General features: G+C 39.9%; 1 protein-coding gene across 1 annotated transcript in view; it reads right to left on the bottom strand.

The window, feature by feature from the left end:
• The window catches only part of LOC112136174 (ephrin type-A receptor 7), a 130011-nt gene extending 119740 nt beyond the window's left edge, over positions 1-10271 (bottom strand). Inside the window, exon 1 of the mRNA XM_024257777.2 lies at positions 10085-10271. Coding sequence (XP_024113545.1) covers positions 10085-10160 — 76 coding nt within the window. The 5' untranslated portion in view covers positions 10161-10271. The remainder of the gene's footprint in view (positions 1-10084) is intronic.
• Between the last annotated feature and the right edge of the window lie 5053 nt (positions 10272-15324).

Raw genomic sequence — 15324 nt, 5'->3', positions numbered from 1 at the left:
AAACTTTCAAGCAGTAATCTTCTAAAAAAGCTAAATGAGCTGAAGAACGAGGTCTGAAAAGTGTATGGAAGAAAAATAACAACTAAATATATAGCACAATATTGTTAGTGTGAATGCTGTAAGCTGAATGTGGCTGTGGAAGATGCTAAAGCAGATAGTTGAAAATCCATCAACAATGAAGCTGATAGCTTGCTAAAATATTAGTTAACTTAGCCTAAAACAACTGGGAACATGTCTAATTTAGCAACAGGCACTAGCTTAAAAATAAAAATTAGCTAAATGCTAAATTAGCTTAAGAAACTGGGAAAATGTCTAATTTAGCCAAAGCCACTACCTCAGGGGTGTCAAACTCAAGTCATCGACGTCCTGCTGGTTTTCCAGAATCCCTGCCTTATCTGCTGCTGATTTCCTGGATCAGGTGTGTTTAGCCAATAAGAAGATTCTATGGCAGCTTGGTTGGAAAACAAGTAGGACACCGGTCCTCCAGGGCAGGAGTTCGACACCTGTGCACTAGCTTAATGGTAAAATTTTAGCCAAATGCTAAATTAGCATTAGAAACTGGGAAAATGTCTAGTTTAGCCAAAGCCACTAGAGTAAAGCTAAAATATTAGCCAAATGCTAAATTAGCATTAGAAACTGGGAAAATGTCTAGTTTAGCCAAAGCCACTAGAGTAAAGCTAAAATATTAGCTAAATGGTAAATTAGCTTAAGAAACTGGGAAAATGTCTAAATTAGCCGAAGCCGCTAGCTTAAAACTAAAATACTAGCTAAATGCTAAATTAGCTTAAGAAACTAGGAAGATGTCTAATTTAGCCGAAGCCGCTACCTTAAAACTAAAATACTAGCTAAATGCTAAATTAGCTTAAGAAACTGGGAAAATTTCTAATTTAGCCGAAGCTGCTAGCTTAAAATTTAAATATTAGCTAAATGCTAAATTAGCTTAAGAAACTGAGAAAATGTCTAAATTAGCCGAAGCCATTAGCTTAAAACTAAAATACTAGCTAAATGATAAATTAGCTTAAGAAACTGGGAAAATGTCTAGTTTAGCTGAAGCCGCTAGCTGAAAACTAAAATACTAGCTAAATGCTAAATTAGCTTAAGAAACTAGGAGAATGTCTAATTTAGCTGAAGATGCTAGCCTAAAGCTAAAATATTAGCTAAATGCTAAATTAGCTTAAGAAACTGGGAAAATGTCTAATTTAGCGGAAGCCGCTAGTTTAAAGCTAAAATATTTAACCAAATTAACCCCAAAATACCCAACGAGTTCTTTAACATCCAAAACATCATCTCAAATCTAAATCATTTCTTTGTCAGACAAAAAAAGGTTAATAATAATAGACATTATAAATTCGAATTATAAAACAAAATTTTCACCTATGAACAAATATCACCATTTTTATGAAAATTTATTTTGAAACTCAAACAAAAATGATTTCACAATCTAAAATTACAGGAAATGCAAAGTTGAATCCCAAATGGATTAGATTAGACCAAGACGGTTCATCTTGTGACCAGACACCATCATTGGTGAGTTTTTTGATGAGATCTGATAATCTACAGCTTCAGTCTTGCATTCTGGTTCAAAATACTAGCAGCCATGACTTCAACATCCATAACAACAATTATATATATTTTTTAAATGGTCTGAAGAATGTGTGCACTGATTTTCATACTTCCACAACCAACTAAAGAGATAGGTCTTCCATAGCAACCCATGTACAATTCATGTTACATGAAGCAGGGGTTCAACCCAGGTAAACATGTACTGCTGTGTTCTATCAGATTGTGTGACTTTCTTTTTATGGGATGAAGAAGAAACAGTCATAAAACCAGCCGACAAATGTTTGTGATGAATTAAAGATGGATGAAGCTGGAGGAGCTGATCTTGTGGATTTAGCTCATACAAAGGTGTGAAAGTCTACAGACTTTCCAGTGATGAAACAAACACAACAAGCTGCGTCTGCAAGCACAACTCAAAAGTTTAAATCGTATCAGCTGCAGCTTAACTCTATTTTATGTCAAATTCAGATTTATGTTTCATCCTAAATAAAGGAGATTCTGCAGATCGGAGAGTTTCAGTGTAGACGTTTGATGATGACTGTGATAAATTCAGACACAACAATCATGACATGAAGTATGCTGGAAACAGCATGTTTGTAGAGGAAGTGTTGTTGAGGACTGGATAAGTGACAGGATGAGTGTGTTTGTGGGGGTGAGATGAGGGGTGTAGAAATAAATATGAAAAGAAAAGAAAAATTCAGAAGCTTTAACAGCTGAAACGCGTCTGAAATTGGAAGTTGTTTGGGGAGTTGGTGGGAGGGGGTGTGAAAGGATCATCTTGAAGGGTGGAGGACGGGATGGAGTCAAAGGAAGAGGTCTGAGGGGAGGTGAGATGGAGGAGCAGGTCACTTTAAAGAGCTTTGAAGCCCTCTTCAATCATATTTTTATAAAATGGTTCCCAATCGTCTTAATTCTAATGACGCCGTTTTAAGCTAAATCAAAAGCTTGTGTTGTTTTCTAGGACAAACTTTGTGCAGGAGTTCATCAGAACTTAACAGAGTTGTGGGTAAAACCGCTGGTGCCAAAGTAAACCTCAGCTGATTCCCCATCATCCCTTTGTTTACACTCTCTCAATAGCTTACAGCCATTTTACGCTAACATTAACGGTGCAACAAAAATGGCAGCCATCCATCCGTACAGTTTTGAGCCAGATGCCAAAATAAAGACGTTCATGGATGTATTTGTCTGAAAGTAGATGGATCAGAATGGAGCGGAGCAGGGAGCTTGTGGTCCGACCAAACAGAGCTATTCCACGCTGATCCATCACGATTTGAATAAAGAAATAGTCAGAAACGCAGATTTAATCTTAAATTATTTCCTGAATCATCAGAAAAACACCACAAGATCATGTAAAAAGCACCAAAAACACAATGTTCACCTGACTGAGTGTTTAAAAGCTGAGGAGATGTGAGGTTTCTGTAGGATAGGAATGATGTCGACAATTTAGAAAGAACGCTTTGGGAAGAGAACCACTGAGGAGGCCATGGCAACAACCGATTCAGATGAGGTGAAAGACGCTTTTTTAAGATTTTTTGCTCGACTTAGAGCCTAAATATCCATTAAAAATGGTCAGAATAAAGAGAAATGGAAACAGAGTTTGGTTGCTATCCAGCTGAAACTGGGAGTGTACTTTAAAGATCTTCTAAAGAAGTTCTAACAGTAAAGCTACCATCTTCACCAGGTCGCCATGGGAACAGCCAAAGCAAATTTGTTTATCTTTCACGAGCTCGAGTCTCTGCAGGAAGTTCATCAGAAACGACACCAGCGATCTGCACAGAAGAGTCTGGAGAAGTGAGGAGGATAAAAACTTTTGATTTGAAGTTTGAATCCTGCAGTCGTCCCTAAACGAATCGGGATCACGTCGTCACCTGCAGCCGAGTCTCTCGGCGGATGGAGATGCAGGTGAGATGCTCTGACCCGATCGGCTTCTCCTCGCCGCGCTCGTTACATTTCAGCCGTTCTCACCTCCAACAGCCGTTTCTTTGCACCTCTGATGAACCCAGCACCCATGCACACCTCATTACCTCCTCTGTCACCTCCCTCCTCCTCCTCTGCTCAAACATCCTTTTATTACAGTAAATCCTCTCTGCAGGAGGGAGGGGGTCCTGAGGATTTAACATTACATCAGTGCCCCCCCCAGCAACACCACCACTGTGAGATTATGAAGAGGTGTAAAAAAAAGGTGGGGGCAAAAAGTGACAGATTTATGTTTTCATTCATCGTGCAGGTAAAAGGTCAGGCGGCTCCAAGCTCCACCCACTCCGGAGAACGTGGCACGCCTCAACCGATGGCGCGTGCGCGCCAAACAAACGTGCGCACGTGCGGCCGCTCTGCTTAATGAGTCTGAAAGGTCAAACGCCTCTCTGGGAGATTAATGGGGTTTCCTAGTTTAAGAGCCGCCGCCGTTCCCAACACCAAGGTCGTTAGGACTGCAGACTGACGGGGCGCGGGGGGAGGGGGGCAGGGACAACAATTGCAGACGAGGCGCAATCCAAATCGGAAAACGGGAGGCATTCTGTCTCACACAGAAGCCCCATTGAGATCCACAATCCCGGACAAGCCCCCAGACTTCTTCTTCTTCACCAGGTGAGTCTGGTGGGGCACGTGAAATCTCGTGCTGAACGGATGGAGGACGGACCGTCATGTCCCAAAACAAAAAATTCTCCCCAGCTTTGTCGGCTCGCATCAGCCTTACATAAGTGACGACGGATTCTCTGAGGGTTCAAAGCGCGTCTGATGACCTCAAACAAAAACCACTGACAAACAAAGTCAACTGGAGTCAGCAAAAGTTATCTCCCCACGGGTTTTTTTTTAAATGACTACAAAAGAAAGACAATACAACCAAACTGTGATCACGTTCTCAGAATACAAATGATCCACCTGATGGTCTGCAAGCCAACATGAGGAAGGCGGGTTGACCTCTGACACCCCTCCAAAATAAAGCTTTAAACCGACAATTGAGAGTTCAGGAAAGGTCACACAACCCTAACAAGTGTGAAACTGATCTGGGATGAAGACGATTACCAGCTGAGCCCCCCCCCCACCCACATCAAGAATGCACTCGCTGTTCATCCGTCTGAGCAGCAAACTCCACACAGCGTTCATCAGCTTCACTCAGCGTGGAGGACAACTCTCCAGAAGCAGGAGAACCGGTGAGCGGCGGACTCGGGCCGCCAATCCTCTCTCGGAGTCTGGCAGCGTGGGAGGCGCGAGACATTTTAATTCACAGCCTTCCTCCTACTTGAGATGTTTTTTTGCATATAACCTTTGAAGAACCTTTGGAGAACAAGCCTTGGAGATGCTTGCATAAAGCGCTGGCATGAAAGCGCGGGCTCTTCTGTCTGCGACACGCAGCCAACGCCGGATGGTTCTGATGCTCGCTTTATGTCCGCAGACCGGCAGATATTACGTCCAAGATGAGATCAGACACACAAACACACACGCAGAAGAAAATCTCTAAGGTGCATTTAAGGGAAGAAACATTCTGGTTTTATTATCAATCTAAAAATACAACAAAATCTTTCAGCAGCCAGAAACAAAGAACGATGTGGAAACTACAAAACACTCTTCTGATGTCAAAGACTTCCGTTTCCTGACATCCCTGACAGCACTTTGATGATTTTGGCTTCAACATTTAGAAACGTTTTACTTTTTATGTCTGCTTTAATCAATCTTTGTCCTTTCAAAGTAAAATACTTCAGCAAATGTTCACCAAAGCAGAAGATTACAGCTTTGAGTAATCTGATTGGTTACAATATTTTGTTGTTTTAACCTTAAAACTATAATCTTCCAGCTCAGTGGCCTTGTGGTACAGTGTCCACCCTGAGACTGGAAGGTTGTGAGTTCAAATCCAGGCCAAGTCATATAATACCAAATAAAATGGGAGCCAGTGCCTCCCTGGTTTTAAGGGATTTTATAGATTTATTTTACATGCCAATACATACAGAACAGGGAAATTTAAATATTGTCAAAGTTACTGATGTTTTACATGCATAGGATAGTTTGTTAGCTTCCCGTTGAAGACGGTTTTTAAATATATAAATAATTTAAAAATTAGTTAGCATCTTAGAATGATAAGATCTATGTTTTTGTTTCTGCTTTCTTTTGTTTTACAGTTTTATTAGCTAATTTAGCATTTTGCGCTAATGCTAATTTTAAAGTAAATTAGCATGTTCAAACAGCTAAGCTTCCATTTTTACTTTAAAACATTTACAGGCTAACAGTATTTTTGCACATTTAAATGCTAATTTTAACATAAATTAGCATTTTCAAGGCTTTTATTTTTACTTTAAAATGTTTACATTTCAAGCTAAATTAGCATTTCATATACTGTATTAGTTGTCAATTTAAAATAAATTAGAATTTTCGCACAGTTAGGCTTTTATTTTTACTCAAACTTTTACATTTCAAGCTAACCTAGCATTTTATTAGTAGGTTTGTATTTGCATGATTGTGTATGTCTAACTTTGTATTGATAATCTTCTTAGCTAGCTTAGCTTAGTTACATTTAGCGATTTCTTCAATTTTTTGCATCTTTTCAGCCTTTTGTCGCCTCTTAACTGTATTTCAGAATATAGCACTTAAATGGAAGCTAACAGTTGCTTTTGTTAGACTTTAAGTTATAGTTTTTTTTATTTTTGCATTTCCAGACAACCTTCAAAAAATGCCAATTCATGCGTGAGCTTACGCTAGCTTAGCTTAGATATGGACCAGCCACTTCCCTTTTTGAACAAAGATGGTGTCATCTATCTTTTGGGTGCATCTGAAATTTGACTATGTTGGACATTTTAATCAAAACATTACATTTTTGTTTTGTTTTTTTGCTGATTTAGCTCCTCTGGTCAGACATGACTGCTCTCTCAGAAACTTTCCACCTGAACTCACAGGTTTAAGCAAACAAACACAAAATGTTTGTGCATTTTTTAACATGATGAAGCATCAGAATTGTCAACAACAATGCTTCATCTCATCATGTCACCGCTCAGACAGACACCCCCCTTCTCCTGCTTGGCATGCATTATTCTAAATGACAGCCGTCGCCGTCCTGCCTCTTCTGAAAATGATGGCGTCCCTGAGGCTCAGACAGGAGCAGACTGGGGCTCGCGGCGTTCACAAATCACCATGACCTCCCAGACACAAAGGTCACAAACATGCAATTCAACAGAAGCAGCAGCAGTGGTGAGGGCCTTCACGCCAACCGAAGATGAACCGCCACGCTGGTCCGAGGACGAACTCTCAGACGACTCATTCACGGACCGCACATTCGCCGCCAGAGCACACATTATGGGGTCAAATTAAACGTTGTCATGCTGACCTCAGATGTTCACCAAACGTGTTCATCAGAGACGAGTTCAAACTGAAGCGTCTCTAATCAAAGAATACTCAGTCAACAATAAGTTACATCAACGTTCCCAGAAAATTCCTCATCAAACAGGGTTTATAAACTAAAGTATTTTCCATTTTTAAGACCACCTTAAAGAACACATACACAAAGAAAATCAATTCCAATATGTATTTTTTTCCATTTGATTATCAGTCTGAGGATCAATAAGTAAAGTCCTCACCTGAGTTCAGATGATCTGCTGAACAAACTGTGGTGTGGACCAAACAGCTCAGTGTGAAAGCAACACGTATCCACGGGGTTTAACACTTGCAGAAGTACAGGTGGCCATAAGGGTCAAAAATCATATATCAATTCTCCAAGTGTCAGTTTATCGTCTGGGTTTGTGTGAAGAACCACACATGTTCCTGCAGAGATCCACTCCAATCATCTTTTGATCTACAAGTATTATGAACTCTCGTAATCATGACTTTGCTGTTTTTAGCCAAAATTAAATTAAAAAAAAAAAAAAGTGTGATTTATAGTCACTATTTAACAGTGAAACATATTTCCTGCAGAGCGGCAGGAGTTCATTAGAAATTTGTCTCCGAGTTGTGGGCGGGACTGTAGACACAGAGCAACCCCACCCCCTCTTCCCGTTACCCATAAATGAGAGCTTTCAGTTACACACTCTCTGTAGCTTACAGCCCTTCACACCCACAACCTAACTTTAGCGATGCAACAAAAATGGCGAGCAATATCGGAGCTTTCCAGACACACAAGCTTGAGCCAGATACCGACTCAGACAAGGAAAACAAAGACGTACATGGATCTAGTCATCGACACTCGTATGAATCGGAACGCACACAAACTGCATTTTTATCTGCTGTTGATTGACAAGGATTTGAATAAAGAAATACTCAGAAATGCATATTTTAATGTTTTCTACAGTATACGGTGCACTTAAAAGCCTTAAATAAATTTAAAAAAAAAGGTGTACCTTTATATATGGATTCATTTTTGTTATTTGAACTCATGTCAAAGCGATTTTGAGAGATACAAGACGCTTTATCAAAATGTTTTTTTCACTAGTTGCAAACAAGGTTGGGCGTTATTGTGAATACGCAAACGCAGCTAACGTGTGGCGGCGTTTCGCGTGCTGGTAACAAATCCAAATTCTTCTCCCTACCCTTCCAAATGTAGGAGATTAGGAGGTTTAGTGGTGTCCAAACCTGTTTTTTAAGGGGAAACCACACGACTTAAGGCTGAGTATCCCTCCATCAGTACACAATGTTACAATGTTTCAGAAATGTATCATCAACTCATATTTTTAATTCGATGAAAACTAATCATTTTAAATGTAAAAAATTACAGAACTTTTGTTAATTGATCCAATTTTTCACTTTTTACAGTGTAGGGTGATTAACATCATGCTATGCCGCAGAGTAGAAACAAATTTCTCTGTGTGGGTGTGCATGGAAATGTAAGTAATGACTTCTTCTTTTAGCATGGCATTTTAAAGTTATAAAACCGTAGTTAGCAGCTACCCGCTAACATAAACGACCGGCGACTATTGATGATGTCATCAAGTGGCAGTAACATGTGAATTTGACGAGACTGTGTCCGAATTCCCCCGCTACACTCTACATAGAGCATTCACCATTTTATAGTGAAGTCCAAATCTACCAATTCCAAAATTCAAACGAATACACTAGAAATTTCCCAGAAGTCTTTGCGAAAAACAATGGATGCTCACTACATTAGCAAATAAATACACAAAGCATGGCGGTCGAACAATTTTTAACCAAAAAACGTGTTTAAATGTAATATTTGAATAAACCATCCTCACTTTCACCATCAGAATACAGTGGAGTCGTAAATAAACGTCATGAAATCTTCATATTGATTCGTGAAATTGGTGACATCATATCCGGCGTTTAGAAAAACGAAAGAAAAGTAGTGAACATTGTGTCAGAATTGCCTTTAAAGTCCAGGACATTATATTGTCCCGCACTGTATAGTATTTTAGTAGTTAAGGATTTGGGGGGATATAGTCTATTTTTACGTAACTCCGTTTGGAGGTAGAGGTATAGAATTTGAATCCGGCCAAAGTCTGACTAACCAACTTATCTGTGTCGCTTTATAGTTTGATGCGCCTTATATATAAAATATGTTAAAAAAAATTGACCATTCATTGACGGTTCGCCTTATATTCCGGTGTGAAAAAAGAAAATGTGGTAATTTTCTATAATCACGTCCAGTTTCATACAGTCTCCTGTCAAGAAAACATGTCTAGTAAATGTTTTGAATTTTTAAAATGTTCATGATTTCACTTAAGATTGCAGGGCATTAAAAAACTCTGAATAGTGCCCTTCAAATTAAGATCTTTAAAAACTTAAAATCTTTTTTTTTCCTTTGGTAAATTTGCTTTAAACAAATATTTCTGCTTATTTGGAGCCAAAATGAGAACTTTTCACAAATCTGACTAAACTCCCAGGAGCAGAGACGTGGATCTCCATCCTAACTTAGTCCCACGCGCGTGCATAGGGAGGCTGCAGTCACCTCACGCTCCTTCTCCTGCCTCCATTGTTCTCTTCACCTCCTCTGCTGCAGAGAGGATGGATGCAGAGGGAGGGGAGGGAAGTAAATGAGATCCCGATGAGATGCCAAGGTGCGTTAGCGCTGAAGCGCGCGCGGGTGTGTGTGTGGGGGGTCCTCACAGTGAGGAGGAGACGCTCCTCTTCCTCACTACACCACTCAAAAATAAGAAGTTCTCTTCGTCTCCCACGTGCCGGGGGGAGATGAAATGAGCGCGAGCTCTTGGAGCATCTGTCAAACTTCAGCATCCATCCAGCTGTACGCGCGTGCACAGCGCACGAGACCACTCCACCATCAGACTACAACAATCTTCATCAGGAGCACGCGCCACTTGTCTTTTAAACGCCTCCTCGCGCGCGCATTAAACAAATTACGAACGATTTTGATCCGACAGGTGAAGAGAAACACGCACGCGCACCTGATTTTAGGACAAAGAGCTGCGCTGTCCTACTACCACGCGCATGCGCCCTACTGTCGGGACCAGTTGATCCGGACCGGCAGAACTTTGGAAGAGAAAAAAAGAACTGAAGCGGCTCGTACGTCACTTCTCCTTCATCAGGTCACAGGTGCTGGGACTGACCCCGCGCGCGCCCGCGCCCCACGTACCTTCCTCTCCGCGACAGTCCCTCTTCAGCGCGCTGACGGTTAAAATCCACAGCACGAGCGCCTCATGAGGATCCATGTTCGCTCCGCGAGGCTCTGCTCATCTCTCTGCTGCCTCACGCGCGCCGCTCGGGAGAGATGTGCAGGCGCTCGCGCCGCGCTCGCGCCGTTTCATACCTCGGTGGGCGGGAATTGTCCAGAAGATTGACAGTTTAATCGAGGAATCTGGAGGGGCGTGGAGTTTAGCTGTCGACCAATCAGAAGCAGCGAGCGACAGCTTTACACCTGAGCCTCTGAGAATTCAGCGCAACTTAGGATTTTTAAAATAATATCTTAAATATTGGTTAAATGTCGATAGATATTTAGCTAATTTTCCCTAAAAAATACAAAAAATATATATATTTTCAATTGTATTAAGTTTCTATGAAGAATTATTATTAAGAATATCTTGTTCTTGAGAAACTAAAAACAACCTTATCAAAAAGTAGTGTATTTACGTGTATTACAAGTATACTTGTAATACAGATGTACTTATAGCAGCAGAGGGAGTCAAACTCAATCACACAAGGGACCAAAATCCAAAACACACCTTAGGTCGAGGGCCGAACAGGATAAACATTTATTGAACACACTAAAACTACATTTTTACAACTTTAAAAAGCGTAACTTTTTTCACATAAAAACATACAAGAATATTATTCCAGAATAAATCAACTTAAACCTTAAATAACTTTCAATATTTTATTCTCCATAAAAATATACAAGTTACAAAATAAGCGCAAGATAACATTGAGCCATTATTAACAATTAATAAAACTGGAACTGGAGGGCCGGATACAATTACCCTGAGGGCCGGATCCGGCCCCTGGGCCTTGACTTTGACACATGTACCTTAAAGTGAACCAGAGTTTGTTTTACCCAATAGTCTGGATCAAATATTCAGTCTGAATACACCCATGCGAAACTTGGTCCGGGACCAAGACCACATCTTTTAAGGTGGTTTCGGTTTGTTTCCAATCAGACTGAGCTCCTGTTAGCTCTGGGTTTCTTCAGTCTGAATAGACTCCATGCTTGGAGAGGAACAACTGGACAAAAATGGCCTCCGTACCCGGTCTTTATGGATGTAAACGGAGCGCCGCAGACTAACGTGGAGTAGTGATGCAACAGTAACTCATTGGAATGTGGCCGGATGAATGCGGGCTCATCAAAACAACTTTTAACGTGTTACACGAGGCTTCTCACTGTTTTCCCTGACAATCTATGTGACATAAACATTTATCAGCGTACTTTCTTAGCCATCATCTATTTATCAACCACCTTCCAGCATGCCAGAGATTGTTAGAGACGTTCAAAATTGATCAGTTTGAATAAGTAACTATCTCAACAAGGATTGCAAAGCACAGAACTTCCATTATTTTTTGTCTTGTTGCTTTGCCCCACCCTCGTCATTCCTGCCCAATAACTGAAGAGATCTTTAGTCATATGCTTTTGTTTACAGGATTTGGTTAAAAACTGAAATCTCCAGTAGATGCTTGGTCCAGACCAACAGACCTTTCCAGCCTGTATACACCCTATGTCTATGGTAAAAGTTTCCAATTTAGTCTGAAGAAGTATTCAGTTAGTACTCCCTGCACTACATGGACATGGTCTTTATTAGACTTGCCATACTTATGCTCAAGTATACTTATTAAAAATAAACTTCACCTGTACTACTCTTTGCTAAGGTCCGACTGACCAGTCAAATTACAGAACAGAAAAAAGGAAAAAAAAGTACCTTAAAATATGAAATACAATTTGTGATAATTAATTAGGTCGTACAGATCCAATCAAGAATGCATTTGTTTAGAATATTTTGTTTATTTGTGAGAAAATAAATTCATTTGTTGTAGATAAATGTTTTTTTATTATTCTTCAAATTCACAATAGTTTAATTTCCCCTTTAAATTCATTACAGCAATTTTCAGGTATTGCATTTTGAAAAATTTAGCATTCCCCATGAATGCAAAAAAAGTTTTAAATCAGCATGAAGATGTTTTGCTGTTTAAGTTGTATAGTTTGAATGTAATTGACAAATAATAAATAGCTGAAATTGTGTGACTGTATAAACTTTGTTCTGGAAAATGTCTTTTTTTTTTTTGGCTAGAAACAACAATCATAATTACAAAACCACTGGGATGGCTTTTACAATAGACCAAAAGATGACTGGAGTGGGACTTTAAGAATATTTTTTAAATCACATCTGTAAATAAACTGCATTTGTTGGTTGAACAGCAGTGCTGAGGATGTGGTTACACCCACGCTAAATTTGTTGAAAGCTTTCTCAAACAGCTGGTTCTTTCATAGATTTTAATTCGTTTTTTGGTTAATTTGATTGAAGAAAAAAAAAACATTAGTAATGAAGAAATTTCGATCTCAAATTGTAGAGATATGGGATTTCATTTCTCTCTTTACCTTTCTGTCTCCAGTGGTGACAGACTTCATTTTTCCAGTAAAGGAGATTCCACTCCACGCCATCATACTTCCACCACCAAAAGTCTGTCAGAGCAGCAAGTTCATCTTCTTGTTCAGCAAACAGCGTCAATGAAGAAGGACAGTCATGGCAGGCGTCTTATGAGAGCTCAGATTCCAAAAAAGCCATTGGACATTTTTTTCTGCAACTTTAAACAAATAAACCCACGTAAGCGATGACAGAATGAGAAAATGATCTTTTTGGAATGCCAAGCTCCGACTTCTCAAATGCTTGGAAGCTAGCCTTCAGTTTATAGACAATAAACTGAAGGCAGCAATGGATAGTTGGCCCCTCCCACAAATTAAGTTCCTCACAAATGTAACACCATATATAAGGGAAGTGAAAAAAAAACTTTATTAACAATAGGAGATTACATTTATACAAGAAAATATGTGAAACAAAACAGATTTTTGTACTTTTTGTGGCATATTTTTTGTATGTAAGTAGTGTCACGGAGTTGTGATTAGCATTTTTTAATCCATTTCATGGATCTGTCCATCCGTCAATCAATCGGTCCATCCTTCCATCAACTAATCCATCTATCCATCCATTGCTGGAGCCTATCCAGTAAGGTGAAGGTGGTACCGAGAACAGATCAGTTGAGGAGAACCTGGTTGCAGACGAGATGGCGTCCACTCATCATTAGGCAGAAGCAGAAATTCCATAAAGATTTCAGAATTGTAATGTGTTTTATTCACATTTTTAAATGGAAATCCACAGATTTGTGTGCAAGAACAGCTTAAACTGGGGCATAAAGGTAATAAATTGGTAAAACGGTTGATTATTTTCTTTTTTGTAGAACTGCTTACATTCCTTTGACCACCATTACTTGTAAGGCAATCATCGTGAATCATCTTATTTTGTCATGTGGAGAAGAGGATTTGAGCCGAAAATGTGTTGCATATCGGGGCAAAGCCGTGTTTTTGTGAGGATTCTCTGATTCACGCTGATCATGTTTGGAGTTACAGTATGTCAATACAATCATTTTTGACACATCAAAATAAAACAATCCGGCTTTCAAAGCTCACAACTTTGCTTCAGTTTGATGTTATTATGAAGAACCTGGGAACAAAATCACTAATCTGTAACTGTTTTAAATTAATGACTGTTTTATTTCAATGGGATTGTTTTCCCCTGGTTAAAATTAAAAATATATATATTTCGGCATAGATTTAAAGCTGAAAACAGGAGAAATCCTAGCTGTTAAGGTCGTCAGCAAAATCAGTTTTTTTTTACCCCCCCCCCAAAAAAAATAGTATTTTTCAGTGATGGGATGGGAACTTCCTGTTCCGGACTCCTGGTTCCAGCTAATGATGAGTGAGTGCCATCTTGCTTTCTGCAACCAGGATCCTCTTGGATCAGTCTGTCACAGTGCCACACCTAGAGATTTAGAGACACCAATGAACCCATTTTCGACTGTGTAAGGATACAAACCACCTCCTCACATGACACATGAGGAGAACATGTAAACACCTAACAGACAGATTCCAACTGGAATTTGAGACCGCGCAATGACCGCTGTAATGTGAGACCGCGCAATGACCGCTGCCCCATTGTGTAGCCCCATTTTTTTTTAAAGAATAACAAAAAAATGGGTGGTTAATTCCTAAAAGTTGCTCAAAAAGTGGCAAATTCTATTAAAAATTCCAGTCAAACATCAGCGAGGCAGAAAGGAATCCCTCCAAACATTCTTTAAACTCCTACATGAATATTGTTTGTGTCTGATGATGATGATGAGACAGGGGCTAAACAGAGGAAAGAAACACAACATTCTCTGTTTTTCTAGAAACTCTAACCTGTTTTTTTTCTCTTTCCCTTCATATTCCAACTCGTGTTTCATTTGACGTACAAGAATGGAGGTCAGCTTCTTCCTGCTTTTGCAGCCTCCCCACTGTTTTCCTGTCAGATGAACTCAGACAGAAAATGTTGTTTCAGGGGTTTGCATCACTGCAGCCCAAAGAGCTGACTTTAAACTTCTCTTTTTGAGCTGTTAGAAAGGTGAGCGCAGACAGCCGGCAGAATACAAACCAGCGTCACTGACACTCAGGACGCCGTTGCCGTCGCAACAGAGAGGACAGAGCCTTCTGGATGGTTTTCCTGACCCCCTCCTGAACCCTGACCCTTGAAGTTTAACACAAATGTCTTACAGTTCCTCAAAGACGTTAGTCAGCAAAATAAGTTCTCTCCAGTAAAGAAAGGCTCTCTCAAAGAACCAATATCTGATAAATAATTAAAAATATGAATGATATTTTTGCTGAAAGTTTGCTGAAGTTCTTCACTCTCTCAACGTTTTGAGTTTTTCAATGTATTTATAATGAGAGAAAAAGCAAAGCCAAAAGTCTGAGCAAGAATCTCCTGAAGGAGTCAAAACATTTTAATCTTGAAAACTCAAAAGGTGTTTTCCAAATCTGACCTTTTTAATTGGTTTGCAGCTTTGTCACATAGAAATGTTTCTGGTCAAAGTTAGATATCAGAAAAGGTAACACAGTCAGGTTCTCCAGTAGGGTTTTCCAGCAGGAAGCAGGTTTTTAGGGTCACTCCTGTATAGTTGGTTGACCCGCACACGTGCTGTGGGTTTTGGGGTCAATTGGGCCTGGGGGGGGGCATAGAGAGGAGCGACTGGACATCAACCTACATTCACCCCACCCTCAGCATGTTCAAGTGGTCAATTCCAATGAAAAAACTAAGTAAATGCTCGTAAACTTACGTTTTGAGCTTCATGACCGTCTCTGGG

Source organism: Oryzias melastigma, linkage group LG11, assembly GCF_002922805.2.
Source record: "Oryzias melastigma strain HK-1 linkage group LG11, ASM292280v2, whole genome shotgun sequence".
In the NCBI taxonomy this organism is placed as follows: domain Eukaryota; kingdom Metazoa; phylum Chordata; class Actinopteri; order Beloniformes; family Adrianichthyidae; genus Oryzias; species Oryzias melastigma.
The sequence above is the reverse complement of the archived record's forward strand: the minus strand, read 5'-3'. Positions and strand labels throughout refer to the sequence as shown.